This window comes from Scomber japonicus, chromosome 3 (genome assembly GCF_027409825.1).
Source record: "Scomber japonicus isolate fScoJap1 chromosome 3, fScoJap1.pri, whole genome shotgun sequence".
NCBI classification, from domain to species: domain Eukaryota; kingdom Metazoa; phylum Chordata; class Actinopteri; order Scombriformes; family Scombridae; genus Scomber; species Scomber japonicus.
In genome coordinates, this window is record NC_070580.1 from 4,684,094 (window position 1) to 4,698,423 (window position 14,330).

At 40.6% G+C, this 14,330-nt stretch overlaps 1 protein-coding gene across 1 annotated transcript; it reads right to left on the reverse strand.

The window, feature by feature from the left end:
* Positions 1–10,648: 10,648 nt before the first annotated feature.
* Positions 10,649–13,471, reverse strand: LOC128355166 (transcriptional repressor scratch 2-like). Its single transcript, XM_053315405.1, has 2 exons — positions 13,315–13,471; positions 10,649–11,469 (listed from the first exon to the last, which is right to left on the reverse strand). The coding sequence occupies exons 1-2, from the start codon at positions 13,469–13,471 to the stop codon at positions 10,649–10,651; spliced, it is 978 nt and encodes a 325-aa protein (XP_053171380.1).
* Between the last annotated feature and the right edge of the window lie 859 nt (positions 13,472–14,330).

Here is a 14,330-nt window from a genome sequence, read left to right on the forward strand (position 1 = left end):
AATCAGGCATTTGTAGCAGAAGTTGTGATTCTAACCCATCATTACAGGTTCATTTTATATGACATTTAACTTTACTGTACCTCTACTGCTGTTATAGTGAAGATGGGAAGCTGTCATGTGCAAAATAAAAAATGATAAACTTTCTGGAGAGCTACTGTCCAGTCAGTAGTAACAGGAATCCTTCCCTTGAATCTTGAAGTCAGCAGATTTAAAAACATTCTCGAAGATGAAATGAAGTTGAAAATGAATCACATTTCCTTCCATACTGTCCCTTGTATGATGAACTGAGAACTCCAATATTTCCTGAAATGTCTGTTAAAAACCCAGACATGTTCTGCTGCTCTGATGATGACAGAATGGACTGGCTGTTTAACTTTAATGTCTTTAAGTTTGCTAAATATGTATCTGAAGCCTGGAAAAAGCGTCATGATGGTTTATATGATTATATTATATAATTGCTCTAATGTCTGTTATCTGGTTTTCATTTGCTATTATGTGTTCCTTTTTTGTGTCTAGTAAGCCTACTTGGACTGGGCACTTCTGGTGCATGACACATTAATAAAAAAAAAAAAGAAAAAAAAAATATATAGTTTATAGTCACCCATGTTAAAGACAAAAAAACATTATTATCTTTCACATTATGGCAAAATGGACCTTTATTACTCTTTGCCCACACAAAAGCTATCTCTGTGATGTAACAGCTTAAATTTAAACTTATAATTTCTACAGTAAATCTCACAAGAGAAGAATGATATCAATTATAAATCTGGAATGAGAAAAAGTTAAAAGAGTCTGCTGTCCCTTTTCTAGAACAATCCCTGCTACTACTCTGCTTTAGTTTAAGTTCAAGGAGATCTAATGAACTAGCAACTCAATGTATGATCAGCATATAAATATATGACACATTTTCTACATTAAGATGCCTCACAGTGTTTTTTGTATGTCTACTTGAGTGAAAGTTTGAATGCATGACTTTTACTTGTATCAGAGTATTTCTACATGAGGCCATTGTTACTTTAGTAAAGGATCTGAATCCTGGCTGTGAATCAAACTCTATGTTGTGTCCTGCACACTTTTTACTGGGAGATTTGGAGCAACATGTTAGGCTACACACTCTACCAACACCAAAACACCAAGTGGGGGAATATATCTTAAAACAATAATGTTCATCCCTCCACTGTTTGGAGGGTTCCTGAAATTGTCTATAATAAACAAGTACAGCATCAGATGTAATCCGTCTTTAGTGACTTGTGCTCATGTACCTTGCAAAGATCTCACGCAGGTCAGCGCTTTGGAATTTCCTCTCAAATTTTGAACTTCCTTTCAAAAAATCTATGCAAGTTTCATTTTGTGTTAGGTTTCTCCAGCATATCTGGTCATTGTTTAGCTCCCAAAATAGAAGACGTGTTGTTAATGTGAATTTGATTATTGTAATTTGTTCTCAAAATCAAAGATGGACCTCCAAATGACAACATATTTCATGTACTAATTAAATGTACATCAGCCCCAATCTGCATATTAACCCTTACATACTGTTCAAGTCAAATTTGACCCATTTTGACAAGCAATTAAAAAACACATAAACTACATTCTTTCAGCCTGAAATGACTTTTCCTACTGTGGCCTAAAATGATTATTATTTAATTTTGTGCAGCTGGTATACATTTGTGCACAAAGAGTGCGATAAAGGTTATCATAAAGCCTACCATTAAAATGTGGTTTCATCCTTCACTTTAAATAAATTAACTGAAATAATTATGTTCTCATTTTAGATAACATGAAATCATAACATGAAATCATAATATCACTTTCACTTTAATAGTGTCAAATCAAAAGAAAACATGAACACAAAATACATTTAAGGTTCATAACTTTGTATAGGCATTAATTATAAAGGAATCATTTAGCCAGGTCAGAATATGAACAGTAAGAGTTAAGTGACCCAACATGTAGCATAATGTTGTCTTGGAAATCACAGATGAAAGCACACATTGAAAATAATAACCCTTGAGTATCTTTTTAATGCAATGTAAGATTCACCATTTGTATGTATAGAAACACACCCAGTCCTTGCTCCTGTCCTCAGAAGGCCAATGTGATCAGTGGCTCTGCAGTTGCCCTGTGTCAGTTTGTCTAATGGGTTAAGTGCTGTGGGTAAATAAACACTCAGCAGATGCTGGAGGTGATCAAGCCTGAACTTTCTCTGTGGAAAGCGAACAAATGGCTTCCAGATTGACTGGTGCTGTTGGAGGGAGGGGTGGGACCGACTGCTGGAGAGCAGAGAGAGTGTCATCAAAGAGCCTGTTTTTACAAACACAACCCCTCGACACATCAAACCGGGGCACCGGTGGCCCCTGGCCTCTGGCTCAGCTGCACCAACAACAGCGACCTGTGTGGAACCTGGTTCCACTCATAAAGCAGGACACCATGGTGTTTTACCACGCTCTGCCAGCCAGCAACACGACCCCACTGCACTCTCTCTTTTCCCCAGCACCACCACTGCTTCACAGTTTGGAACCGTAAATACTTAAACCCCCCCCCCCCACACACACACACACACACTTCCAACCCCTCACCCTCATGCATCAACTTAGAGGAATGCCATTAAATGCCTGTTGAGGTGATTAAAGTACTAATGAAGTGTGTGGTGGGTGGGATCTGTGTGACAGGGATAATGTGAGAATGGCAACCAATAAAAATGTCTTATTGTAAGGTTTGACTACATGTAGGTTTTTGTAGCTGATACCGATATCATGAAGATAAAGCTGCAAACAAATCTCATCATCTGTTGTTAATTAATCAGACAGTGTTGGATGACTCTTTTCTAAAGCATTCAATCAAAGCAATCAGTTATAACACTGGGATGTAGTCGGGTCTATTTTTATTTGATTTAACCCAATACCACAAACCACAATTTGTAAAATCTATAAATAATAACTGGCGGTCCTATGAGGTTTGAAGCTGCACTAATCAATACTGTTCATACTAAAGATCCCCTGGCTTCACACATGTTTTAAGATATACAGTGTAAAAATGAAATACTTTCATTAATAATTTGTGAAAGGTCAGTTGTCTTAATATTTCGAGAGGTAAGAAAACAGTAAGAAAAGCAAAGGTAGATATCAAATCAAATTAATAATGATAGCTGAAATCCATTTAGGTGTGCCAGTTCCAGAGTCCAGATATTGTGTGTGCTGACTCACTGGATTTCCTTACTGGATGCCCAAATGGAGAAGAGCCATCCTTAATGTGATTAGTTACACCTGTGCCTTTCCTGCTATTGCAGATTATAATGGCTGCTGTGCAAAAGGATTTTATTTGGTCTGACAGTAAGCACATTCAACACATTTGGCACACTTAGACTTCTCTCTGATTTCTAACCAGTCAAAATATTGACTGACATGTTCTGGGGCACAGAAATTGCTTGCAGATTTTAGAATTGGCTTTATTATCCCTATTATCCTAAGGGAAAAGGGAAATGTCTCTATGAAAACCAATAAATCAAGTATAAATCAAAAGATAGAGCAGTGTTACAGATCCTCAACACATTCTTTTTTACCATTTACTGTACATTTACATTACAGTTATTTTCTGCCCTTATTGTGCAACTACTACTAAATCTTTGCAACATTTTCCATTTGCATTTCCATTGCATTGCAATGCTGTCATCAGTTTACAGCTACTTTACACCACTCTATTGATATAGGCTCATTCCACAATCATCCAATTGCTTAATATATGACGTGATTTAAAAAAAAGCTGAGGTACTTGAGGTTTGGATCTCTTGTAAAAGGAAAAAGTGGCTTTGCATTTTGTTTTAAATACAACTGGCTTACATATATAGTGATTTCTTAGTCACACATATCTATTATTTGTACATGTAACCAACAATTTCTTTAAAGCAAACACTTTATTGTCAGGAAAACAAAGCAAATGGTTGACATGCTCGTAAATATGCTTTTTAAATTAAATTAAGTTGCCCAAAATGGACTAATACATATTTTGAACAAGTACAGCATCAGATCAGCATCAGCGTCAAATAGTTGTGTTATTATATTCAGTGCCAAAAAGTATAAAACATTTAATTTAATTTGGAAGCACTACAACAAGCAAATGACACCCATCCAGTAAAATGGCCCTTTAGCATTGCATTCCTATTACACTGCCAGACTTGTGATAGACAGTTACAAAAAATCCATGTAACAGAACAGAGATATTGTCTTTCTTCATGCTATTCATTTTTTCTTTCTTGTCAAAACCTGATGCCTACATTACCCACAATGCAACTGGACATAGCTCTCAAAATTCAACTGCTGACAGCTGGAGCGGAGATTCCAGTGTGTTCTGCTAGTATAGTGGCAAATGTGGCCTCAAGCCTCAAGCACACTGAAGTGACACTTGAGGTAATTTAGCAGATTTCACACAGCTCCATCTGGAGACACAAAATGCTTTATGCTACTTTTTACACATATGCAGTAGTCTTCCCCAACACCTGAAAACACACCTGAATACTGAAGTTCACCATTTAAACGGACAAAATAAAGAGAAAAAAAGATTTTCACATCAGGTTCTACTCTCAGTTCTACTACCTTCTGCTCCTTTTCACTGCCATACCCCCCACTGCAGAGTCTGGAGTAACAAGACGATGAGCGTATGGGCCGACAGCGTTAATGCTGCGTCGTCTCCTATGAGGCAAGCTGCTGGGAAAGACTGCGGTCAGATAACTTGACTCATCGGAAACAGCTGCACTGGAGAGAAAAGAGCCTCCTCCTATCAGCCAGCTGCAGGCTGCAAAGGGCCTTTTATGATTTATCTTTATAAGTATATGTCTGTTGCTGCTTCATTAGATGGAGAACAGCAAATATGGACAGTAGTGACAGGGGAGAGAGGATGGGTGGGGAAGATATGTGATGGCAGTTTGAATAGTTGAAACTTCAGTATGAAATCAGCATCTACTGAAATCTTTATAAAGAGCTGCTGTAGCTAGAATAACACCAAAATAATAACAGTGTTTGTCATTGGTGGTGCATTATCCTTGAAATAACTTTCCAAAGTGGAGTTTTGAAACCCCTCATAACTCAATAAAAAATGTAATAAAACCTGATAACGTAATAACTTCCTGATAATGTAATAAAGTGCATTTCCCAATAATGTAACAATCTCTGTAGCGATCATGTAATAAATTATTACGTTATTACATTATTGGGTTAACCTTATTTTTGCAGAACCTAATAATGTAATTTCCCAATATTGTAATAACATTATTACATTTTTTATTGAGTTATGAGAGTTTTTTATTACATTATTGGGAAATTATTACATTATCAGGTTCTACAAGGACACTCACTGGTCTTTTTATTAGGTACACCTGTGCAATATAATTCAATGAGATTGAGAATGAGAAAGTGTGTCTAAACTTTTAGCTAGTAGCTTACTATAATAATGCTGGTTATGCTCTATTACTGAGATAGTTTAGGGGTTGAATTTGCTGTCTTACCAGTAGTTTAATGGAGGGTTGATATCTGTTTGGTGTACATGTATTCAGTGGACAGCTATGTACTAGCTTGGGGTGGGAGTTGGAGGTGTGCTAATGCAGTTAGCTGCCACCACAAAAGGTGAAATGTGACTCCATGGTAACTCAAAATTTGTCTTAATTCCATGTTATGTCCTCTTAGCCCATTTGGTAATGTAATATTTTGGTAAGGCTATTTGGAGGCTATAAGAACAAAGCAGCTTCAATAAGAGGACAGGGCTTCGTGCAGTCACTGTGGCTAATGTTAAGCTAACTGCTGATGTTCAGTCAATACCTTCAAACTTTAGATTGGGTGCTAGTTAAACTACACCCCCTTACTTTCACTGTTGAGTAATGAATGAGTAATGATTCATGTGTAAGTGATTCCATTTCCAAATGACTTTCAACAACATTGTTGAGATATGAGAACACAGTCACATGACTAACATGAAGTCTGATAGAACAAGAACCATGAGCAAATAGTAAATACATCTATTTCATGATGAACAACATTATTCAGTACTCCATACTGCTTCCAGGCTTTATGCTAAGCTAAGCTAACTGTCTAATGCTGCTAGCTTGATATTTAGAGTGGTATCCATCTTCTCGTCTAACTCTAGGAAAGAAACATGAATGTGTATTCCCTGAAATCTTAACTATATCCTTAATTAAGTAAAGAAACACAATATTTTGCTGTCTTCGTAAAGACCCCAAGTTATTTAGACCTCCGGTTCACCCAGAAGATGACTAAATGATGTATTCAGCAGTGCAGACATCTTCTGTGATAAATTAGTCACTGCATTTCATGCAGAGCAAAGCTACTGTACCCCGAGTACAGTAGCAACAGTATTATCTTTCATTTGACCCTACATGTGACCTCAAGATAAGACTCAGCCCTCATCTGCCCTTCCTCCTCCCATCCTGCCACCCTCCTCCACCTTCACCCCCGCATTTTCCCCTCTTTTTCCCTCCTGAAGACGCTGATCGTCTTTCACAGCTCCTGACAGTTTGAGCAACCAAGACAGGTGGGGCGTTGTGTCAGTAAAAGTTCAGCAAATGGCCTCGCCCCCATCCGCCTCTCATTTTGAAGACGATATAAAACTCAACTTGACAAACTCTGAAGTTTGAAGATGCCAAGTTGTCTTTTCATATGAAATGACATCACTGTCAGAGATTGGTCCCAAGTTCCATATTTGAAAATCATGGTTTTATGGGTGAATTGTTCTTGTGTGACACTTAAGGTAAGAGCAGAGCTAAAATAAACACCCTGAGGCTACTTTATGGGGCTAATATCTAAGAGAAGCAGGTGTTTCTTAATCCTGGGGCTGATGAACTCGTGTGTCATCATCTCCCATGGGATCCCCAGAGGCCCCCCAAACAGGCAGCCCATCAAGTCAACCCCTGCGATACAGGAAGTTGACTCACACGCGATGATTCTTTTGGAGAAGCCCACCTCAGCCTTTAATGTCTACCGGGCCGGGGTCGACACTCTTCCAGCCCACGTCTGTCGGCTTCCTCCAGAGTCACCTGGGACCTCCAAGCCAAGGCCTCCGTGGGTCAACAAAGTTTATCGTACCAGAGAAATCTACAAGTTGGCTATAAAACTTTGTATGACATGATGTAACAGACATGACTTGAGGTCTGATAAAGGAGGCTATAAAAAGGCTCATCCGTTTTGGCCTTAAGGTCATTCTGCCTGTTCTGGACAAGGCAGTCATATCCTCTGTGTTGATTGGCAAGCTGTGACCTACAGTGGTGCACTGCTCTTTTGTTTGTGGTGGAAGTTTGATGTTTGCCGGTATGTACAGTAGAGTATGACTGCTTGTTTTTATTACTGTATTCTTCTCAGGGTCTGGGCATAGAGCACAAAGGGGTCAAGTGAGCCATGTTGTCCTACTATGGAAAGATGAATCTGTGGTTACCTTAAAGGAGCATCTAACTTTTTTTTGTTTTATTGATTAAACGTTTGAATTACTTTTTTTTGTATTAAATAATCAGTGTTTATTTTGTAGACTGTCAGAAGATTCAATAAAAAATAAATCTCAACTTCTGAGTCCAAGGTGATTCAAATTGCTTGTCTTGTCCTGCTAGCAGTCCAAAGATATTCAATTAACAATGACATAAAACAGAAAATTATTGTGTATTAAATTAAATTGTTGCAGCAATACATTGTATTAAACATTCATTTTTTAACACCTGCATCAATTGTTTTTTTATATATATATCTGCAGGTGTTTAAAAACCAAATATGTGCCATGTGGATGCGGAGTCATTGGAGTAGTTTAAAAGGAACCTTTAATGTAATAAGCGTAATAGTGTAAGCAATGACTTTCCTGATATGTAATTAATAAAATAATGTGAATACCTTTTCAGTGAATTTTAGTATTTCATTTTAATTTTACATAACTTGTCCAACTTCTCTGGAAACTAACTCAATGTGTTAAAGTAATGTTAAAATTGTAGCCATAAAACCAAAACAATGAGCTGAAAGATGCAACAAAGTAGAGAGGAAATGCAGTTGGGTGACAATTCTTGATATGTTTGTTACTATTAGCGACTCCTATCGTAATATATTTATATTTAGTTCATTGTTGTTATATGAATATTGATTAGTGCAGCTTTAAGCATGCTTGATATTTGGTTTTGGTTTGTGTTGTAGTGTTTTTTTCTCTCATGCTGTTTGTTCCCTATAGAAGTGTATGTGTGTGTGCACATGCATAGAGCCATGAATATTTGTTTTTAGCAGTGGCCATTGTGTCTGAAAATAGCCATCTCCAGTCTGTGGTCTATTGAGACACATACTTGCATTTCCCACGAGGGGTCAGTGGCTGGGGGCCACTGTGGGCTCAGTCCTGTCTGGTCTGCACCAGCAGCCCAGTTCTCATGACACCTGACCCAGAGTACATCCTGTGGTCAGGCTGCAGCACTGTGCTGTGAAGGGCCAGGGTCTGCTTGTAAGGAATCTCCAAACATGGCTGGGTAGGTGGAGATGCCTGAGTGTGGGTACCACTCACACAACCTGCTGTGGATTTTCAGCTTTCTTTTTAATGTGTTGCAGTTAACCAGCTTAATGTGTGTAGTCTTGACTGTTCAACCACTGTGGAAGCAAGCCATTTGGCCAAATTAGTGTTTATATGGTTGCCCCCTCTGCTGGTCAGGGGAAGCACTGCAGTTGAGTGCTGAAAAGTTATTCTTCTTTTCACACATTTTGTGTGAAATTCAGGGGCTGGATCTTTTCTGTGACATAGCTCTCCAAAGCCAGACTAAGCCATCCGATATGACATGTCCTAACATAGAGGTTCTCAACCTGGAGGTCCACACAGATATGATGAGCAGGATAAGAATGAAGGAAAACACATTTGTGCATCACAAAGTGTTTTTTAATGAAATATTGGATAGTTATACAGCCCCAGAGCACTAATCATACAAAATAGTCTAACCTCATTTACATGAATATATAATGAGTTTAGACTAGTATGTATGTAACCCTAACCCTAACCATCAGGAATTGCCCTCAGATGGTCAAGAAAATTCCCCCAAATATTAAATTAACAGTGATGGACAACAAGCAAACCAGGCTAATGTTAAATATATGATTTATTTAAATTTTTATGAAAACATGGGTCCCCCATGGGCCTGTCAAACGATTGAGTCATTTGGGCAAAGGATGCAGATTTTGGCAGACCCAACCCCTGAGCAGCATTATACTTAATGTCTTTTTAAGAATGGCAGGCTGGAGTGTGTCCAGCATGCTGGGTAGAGAACACATGAACCCTGCTCAGAGTTAACACAGATTCAAACAAAATCTTCCATCTACTTGGCCCAGGAGAACAACATGCACACTATAAAAAGAGTCACTTTCACTTTACTTAATAAATCATTTTATACACTACATGTTAAACTCAATGCAAAAAGACTGGTAGTGATTATATTCACCCTGATGATTAGGTAGGTAGCAGCAGAGAGCTAAAAAAAAAAAAAGAAGAGTTAAGTGAAAACATTTGTTGCCAATTAGAGTCACTACTTTTTTTCAAATGTTGAACTATTATTTGAACACGAGAGGAATTAAATATTGAATCTGTAACGATTTGTTCATTCAATTCAGAATTCAGCTTATTAAAGTGCAACAGGCTGTCTGTGTGACTCACTGCGGCTATTGGTGTTCTCTTTGCTAACAGAAATTGAAAAATGTATTAGCGAGTCATGCTAATGATAAAACTAAATATTCTGAGAAGTAATGTGTGGAGGCATTTTGCATTTGACCGCATAGTAGGAAGAATCATTAACAAAGGTGAGGATATTTGCAGGCTTTATGAAATGTTGCTGTTTCAAAATAACGTTAGTGTGTCAGTCGTGAAGCAGTGGAGGCAATGTCGATGCTACATAGTAGTATAAGCTACATGGCTTATCATGTCAGTTCAAATTCATTTTAATTTTCTTCTTAATTAACTTCTTTTTTGAAAAACTGACAGCCCTAGTGTGCATGTGCTGAATTGTATTTTAATATTTTGGATTAAGGTGTTTAAATATGTTTTAGTGTTTAATCTATGCATAGATTCACAGGCGTCAGTAATGGGGAATTTCAGCAGGTATTCATTTTCATCATTTTTATTGTCATCACCAAATTGATCAGACAGAGAAATATAGCGCATCAGAATATATTTTGGCTTTTGTTCTCAACAAATCCAATTCATGGCTTTATAAATCCATGTCAAATACATCAACCGATAATAAATAAATAATCTTAAAAAAAAGGCAAATAAATAGTTAAATAAATTAATAAATACACAAATACATTATTTATCGAATAAGAAAAGGTTTGAGGTAAATTAAGAGCTAGTTAGCATATAAAATAATACTGACATGTAAATTATTGCAATTCAATTTATAAAAAACAATATAAAATATTTTTCATTTGTGATCAACACATTTTTTTTGTGTGAATTTTTTCTTCATACAGAATTCCTGAATAATTTAAAGTGAGGTTATTGCTTATATCAAAAGGCAGGATTAAGAGGATGCATGCATGTGATAAGCCTGAGAAGTGGCGAGCTGTTCTCTGACTTTGTTGTCTTTGTTGTATGAAATATTACAAAGTGTATAAATAGAAATGATGTGATGATGAAGATGTCCCAATCAGTCCTCTGAGCTGCAGTCATCATCTCCTTGGTGCTCTTTGAAGCACGCTGACTCATAGTGCTTGTTTAGGTAAGACTTGAGTGCAAAGCTTTTGTTGCAGCGTTTGCAGGAGTAGTGCTTGAAGGCCGAGTGCGTCTGCATGTGAGCTCTCAGGTTGGATCGGTCGGCGAATGCTTTGCCGCAGTGGGCACATGCGAAGGGTTTCTCTCCGGTGTGGGACCTCATGTGGCCCTGCAGGAGCCAGGGCCGACTAAAGGCTTTACCGCACACCGTGCACTCATGCTTCAGGTCATGGGTCAGCATGTGCATAGCCAACGCCGGCATGGACACGTACGCCTTGTGGCAGGTGGGACACTTCCTGGCCTGCTGGCTGTCCAGGCTGCGATGAGTCTGCTTGTGTCTGCTCAGATTGGAGGAGGTGGCGTAAGACTTGCCGCACTCTCCACACATATAGCGGCCTTTGGATTTGCCTTTGACAGGGCTGCAGTCTGCCGAGCCGACACCCTCGCTGCTGTCCGATTGGCTGCCTCCCTTGCGGGGACACCTCTGTTTGGGCCTCCGGCGGGAGCGTCCATCAGAGATGAGGAAGGCGTTGATCGCGTTCTCCTCCAACTCTGGGCCGCTGCTGTCTGATTCAGCCGTGGCGCTGGACACAGGGCTGTCCGGATGTTCCATGTCATGGTCGGAGAACTCCTCACCGCCGCTGCCACCTACAAATCCTGGGGAGTACAGGGGCCCTGAGGAGAGCCCGGTCTGCTCGCGACCTGGCTCCTTTTTGCTCTGCAACACTGAGGGGATGCTGTAATCATGGATGTAGCCTGGAAAAAGAGGGAAAAGATTGTTTTCTTGACTTGCATAGATTAATGGAACACCCTCAAGATCTCAATAACTTCTGTGACCTTTTACCCAAACCTCTAATCAATATGAAACCTATACAGGAAGCTATTTGTAAGTGCTAGGTTCAGCAAGCTTTGGGAATGAAACATTAATGAGTGTTTAGTGGACAGTGCTGCCTTTGATCAATAGGCTACCTCCTCTGGCTCCAACAAGTGCTATCGTTAAGAAAAAAAAGAAAAGAAAGGCCTTTATGGGTGAATATAAGTCAAACATAATGTGCTGACATTGACAGAACAGTCACAGTCACAGTCCATCGATCCACCTGTCGCCGCCTCCCAGCAGCAGCAGCAGAAGCAGCAGTGTCTAAATTTGTGACGGAAGGCGTGTGGGGTGGAGCGGGTAGCTGGCGGCGGGGCGGGTTGGGGGGGAGGGTGAGGCAGGGGTGATCAAAACAGAGCGTCTCAGCAGTGAAATCCCCTCAATCACTAAATCATTTTAATCAGATCATTCCCCATCTGTGGTGTTTTTGAGAGTGTTCATGAGTATGGTAATGGGGGAGATTGAGTGACAGGTGGGGGGCTCCGATTCTGGCAAAAAGGGAAGGGGTGGGTGTATGTTTGTGTGTGTGTGTGTGTGTGTGTGTGTCTGAGGGTTAGGGAGAAGGGGGGGGGGCTGATCTTGACAGCAGTCCATGGTACACTGAGCCTACCCCCCTCCCTCTCCAACACACACACACTGCAACACAAAGGGAATCAGACAGCTGGCATCCTAAATCTGGAGGACTGATTCAACCCAAACACAAGATCTGTGATGCTGGTGGTAGCGAGTGTGTGTGTATGTGTGTGTGTAGGGGGGGGGGGGGGGGTGTCTGCTCAAAAGCACACATTTCTTTAGATGTTTCTGAAAGCCAAACACACGCACACACACACACACACCCCATATTGTTTGTATCGCACGCTTGTTCTCACATCCAGCCCCTCGCTAGAAATCCCACGGATTGAAATACGTACTGTCTGCCAGTGTACTGCTCATGTTGCACTTTATTGAATTACCTGCAGCACTCTCTATTTTCCAGTCAATACCCATCCTCTCTAAAAACCCTGTTCCATCACCTCTCACTGCTCCACATATGGATTGTGTTGCTGCAATCCTACTCCCTGTGGCTATCTAACATCCTGCAGGATCAGATGGAGAGAGATGGAGAGATGAAGTGGGGGGGTGTGCGGGAGGTGGGAGAGAGGGGAGAGAGGGGAGGAGGGTGATAAGAGGAGAGACTCAAGGGCAACTGCACCATCTAAGGACAACACAGTCCCATGTGACTATCTGCTTTCTACTGAGTTTTTTTTTCTCCCCTCTCTCTCTCTCCTTCTTTCTAGTTGGACCTGACAAAGGCTTGCATCAGATTTTGTACCTAAAGCCCCCGACGTACGCGTATATCTCATCATTCATGTACACAATAGTATTAAAGCCAAAAGCTGCTGTGTGATCTGGTTTGAGTATTAAGCTGATTGAGCCAGCGTGACCTGAATACTATTTAGCATCCGCCGAGTTAGAAAACAAAAGTCCTGAGCTTGTGCGGAAGGAGGGGAGGGAGGGAGGGAGGGGGTGAGCGATGCCTATTGGGGGTTTTGGGGGTTTCCAAGAGCGATTAGATAAGCGACAACAACATCTCCTCCGTCTCTTTGGGGTGAATTTATTGTTCTTGTTTTTTCAATTTTAAAGCCGTGTGGACGATTTCTCCAAATGAGGGAATCTACAGCTTACCGCAGCAGGAATACACTGAATTTTAAAAGTGGAAGATATCATTCAGAAAGACGTGAACTCACCATTTTCGCTCAAACGGACCGCCAAGTTGGTGGCTGACTCTGTGATGGCATGTGTCACAGCGTAGGAGTCGTCCCAGTGCTGCTGGTGCTGATGGTAGTAGTTGGAAGACGAGAAATCGTGAACCTTCGGCTGCTTCACCAAAAAGGAGCGTGGCATTTTTTCTTTTTTTCCTTGATGTAAAAACTAGATGCTAGAGCCTCATAGAATAAATGTGGAAAAGACTGGCGGGTTTTAAAAAGAAAAAAAAACAAGAAAAAGAAGAAAAGAAAAGGATTGTGCAGAGCGTCCAGGCGGCCTTCTTCTTGAACAGGCCAAACAAACAACGGAGGATTGGAGAAAAAAAAATGTCCCGAATGAGGTTTGATGCCAAAAGAGAAAGAGAAAGAGAAAATGTAGTAAAGCAGCACAGAGAGAGAAAAAAGCAGAGGACAGGGAGGATGGAGAGGAAGATAGAAAGTGGCGAAGGAGAGACAGAGGCAGAGAAAGAAGAGAGAGAGAGAGAGAGAGAGAGCGAGAGATGGCTGGACTAGCTGAGCTCAGCACTACTGCAGCCTTTTATATGTGGGGCACGAGCCCCAAAGATCAGGTGGTGCTTTGGAAGAGGGAGCTGCTTAGCATTAATCCATCAAACATCCCCGGGGACACACATCAAATTACCACGAGCCGTCTGTGCTTCTCCCCGCACACACACACAAACACACACACACACAGGCATACACACACACAGCAGTCAACTAACCCCACCACCACCATCCTCCTCCTCCTCCTCCTCCTCCTCCCACATCCTCCTCCTTTCACCCCTCCGTCTCCCTGCTCCCAGGGAAGGCGAGCAGACAATAGTGGTGCAGGAGCACGTGGGTGACACTACACACAACATCTTGTCCTCCATTGTCTTTCAATGAAGTAGCTAACACAATTTATGCTGACCCAAACACACACTGCATTCCTGCCAACCACCACCTCAGATATTTCATCATCATCATCATCATCATCCACAGATCTGGATCATTGTTGG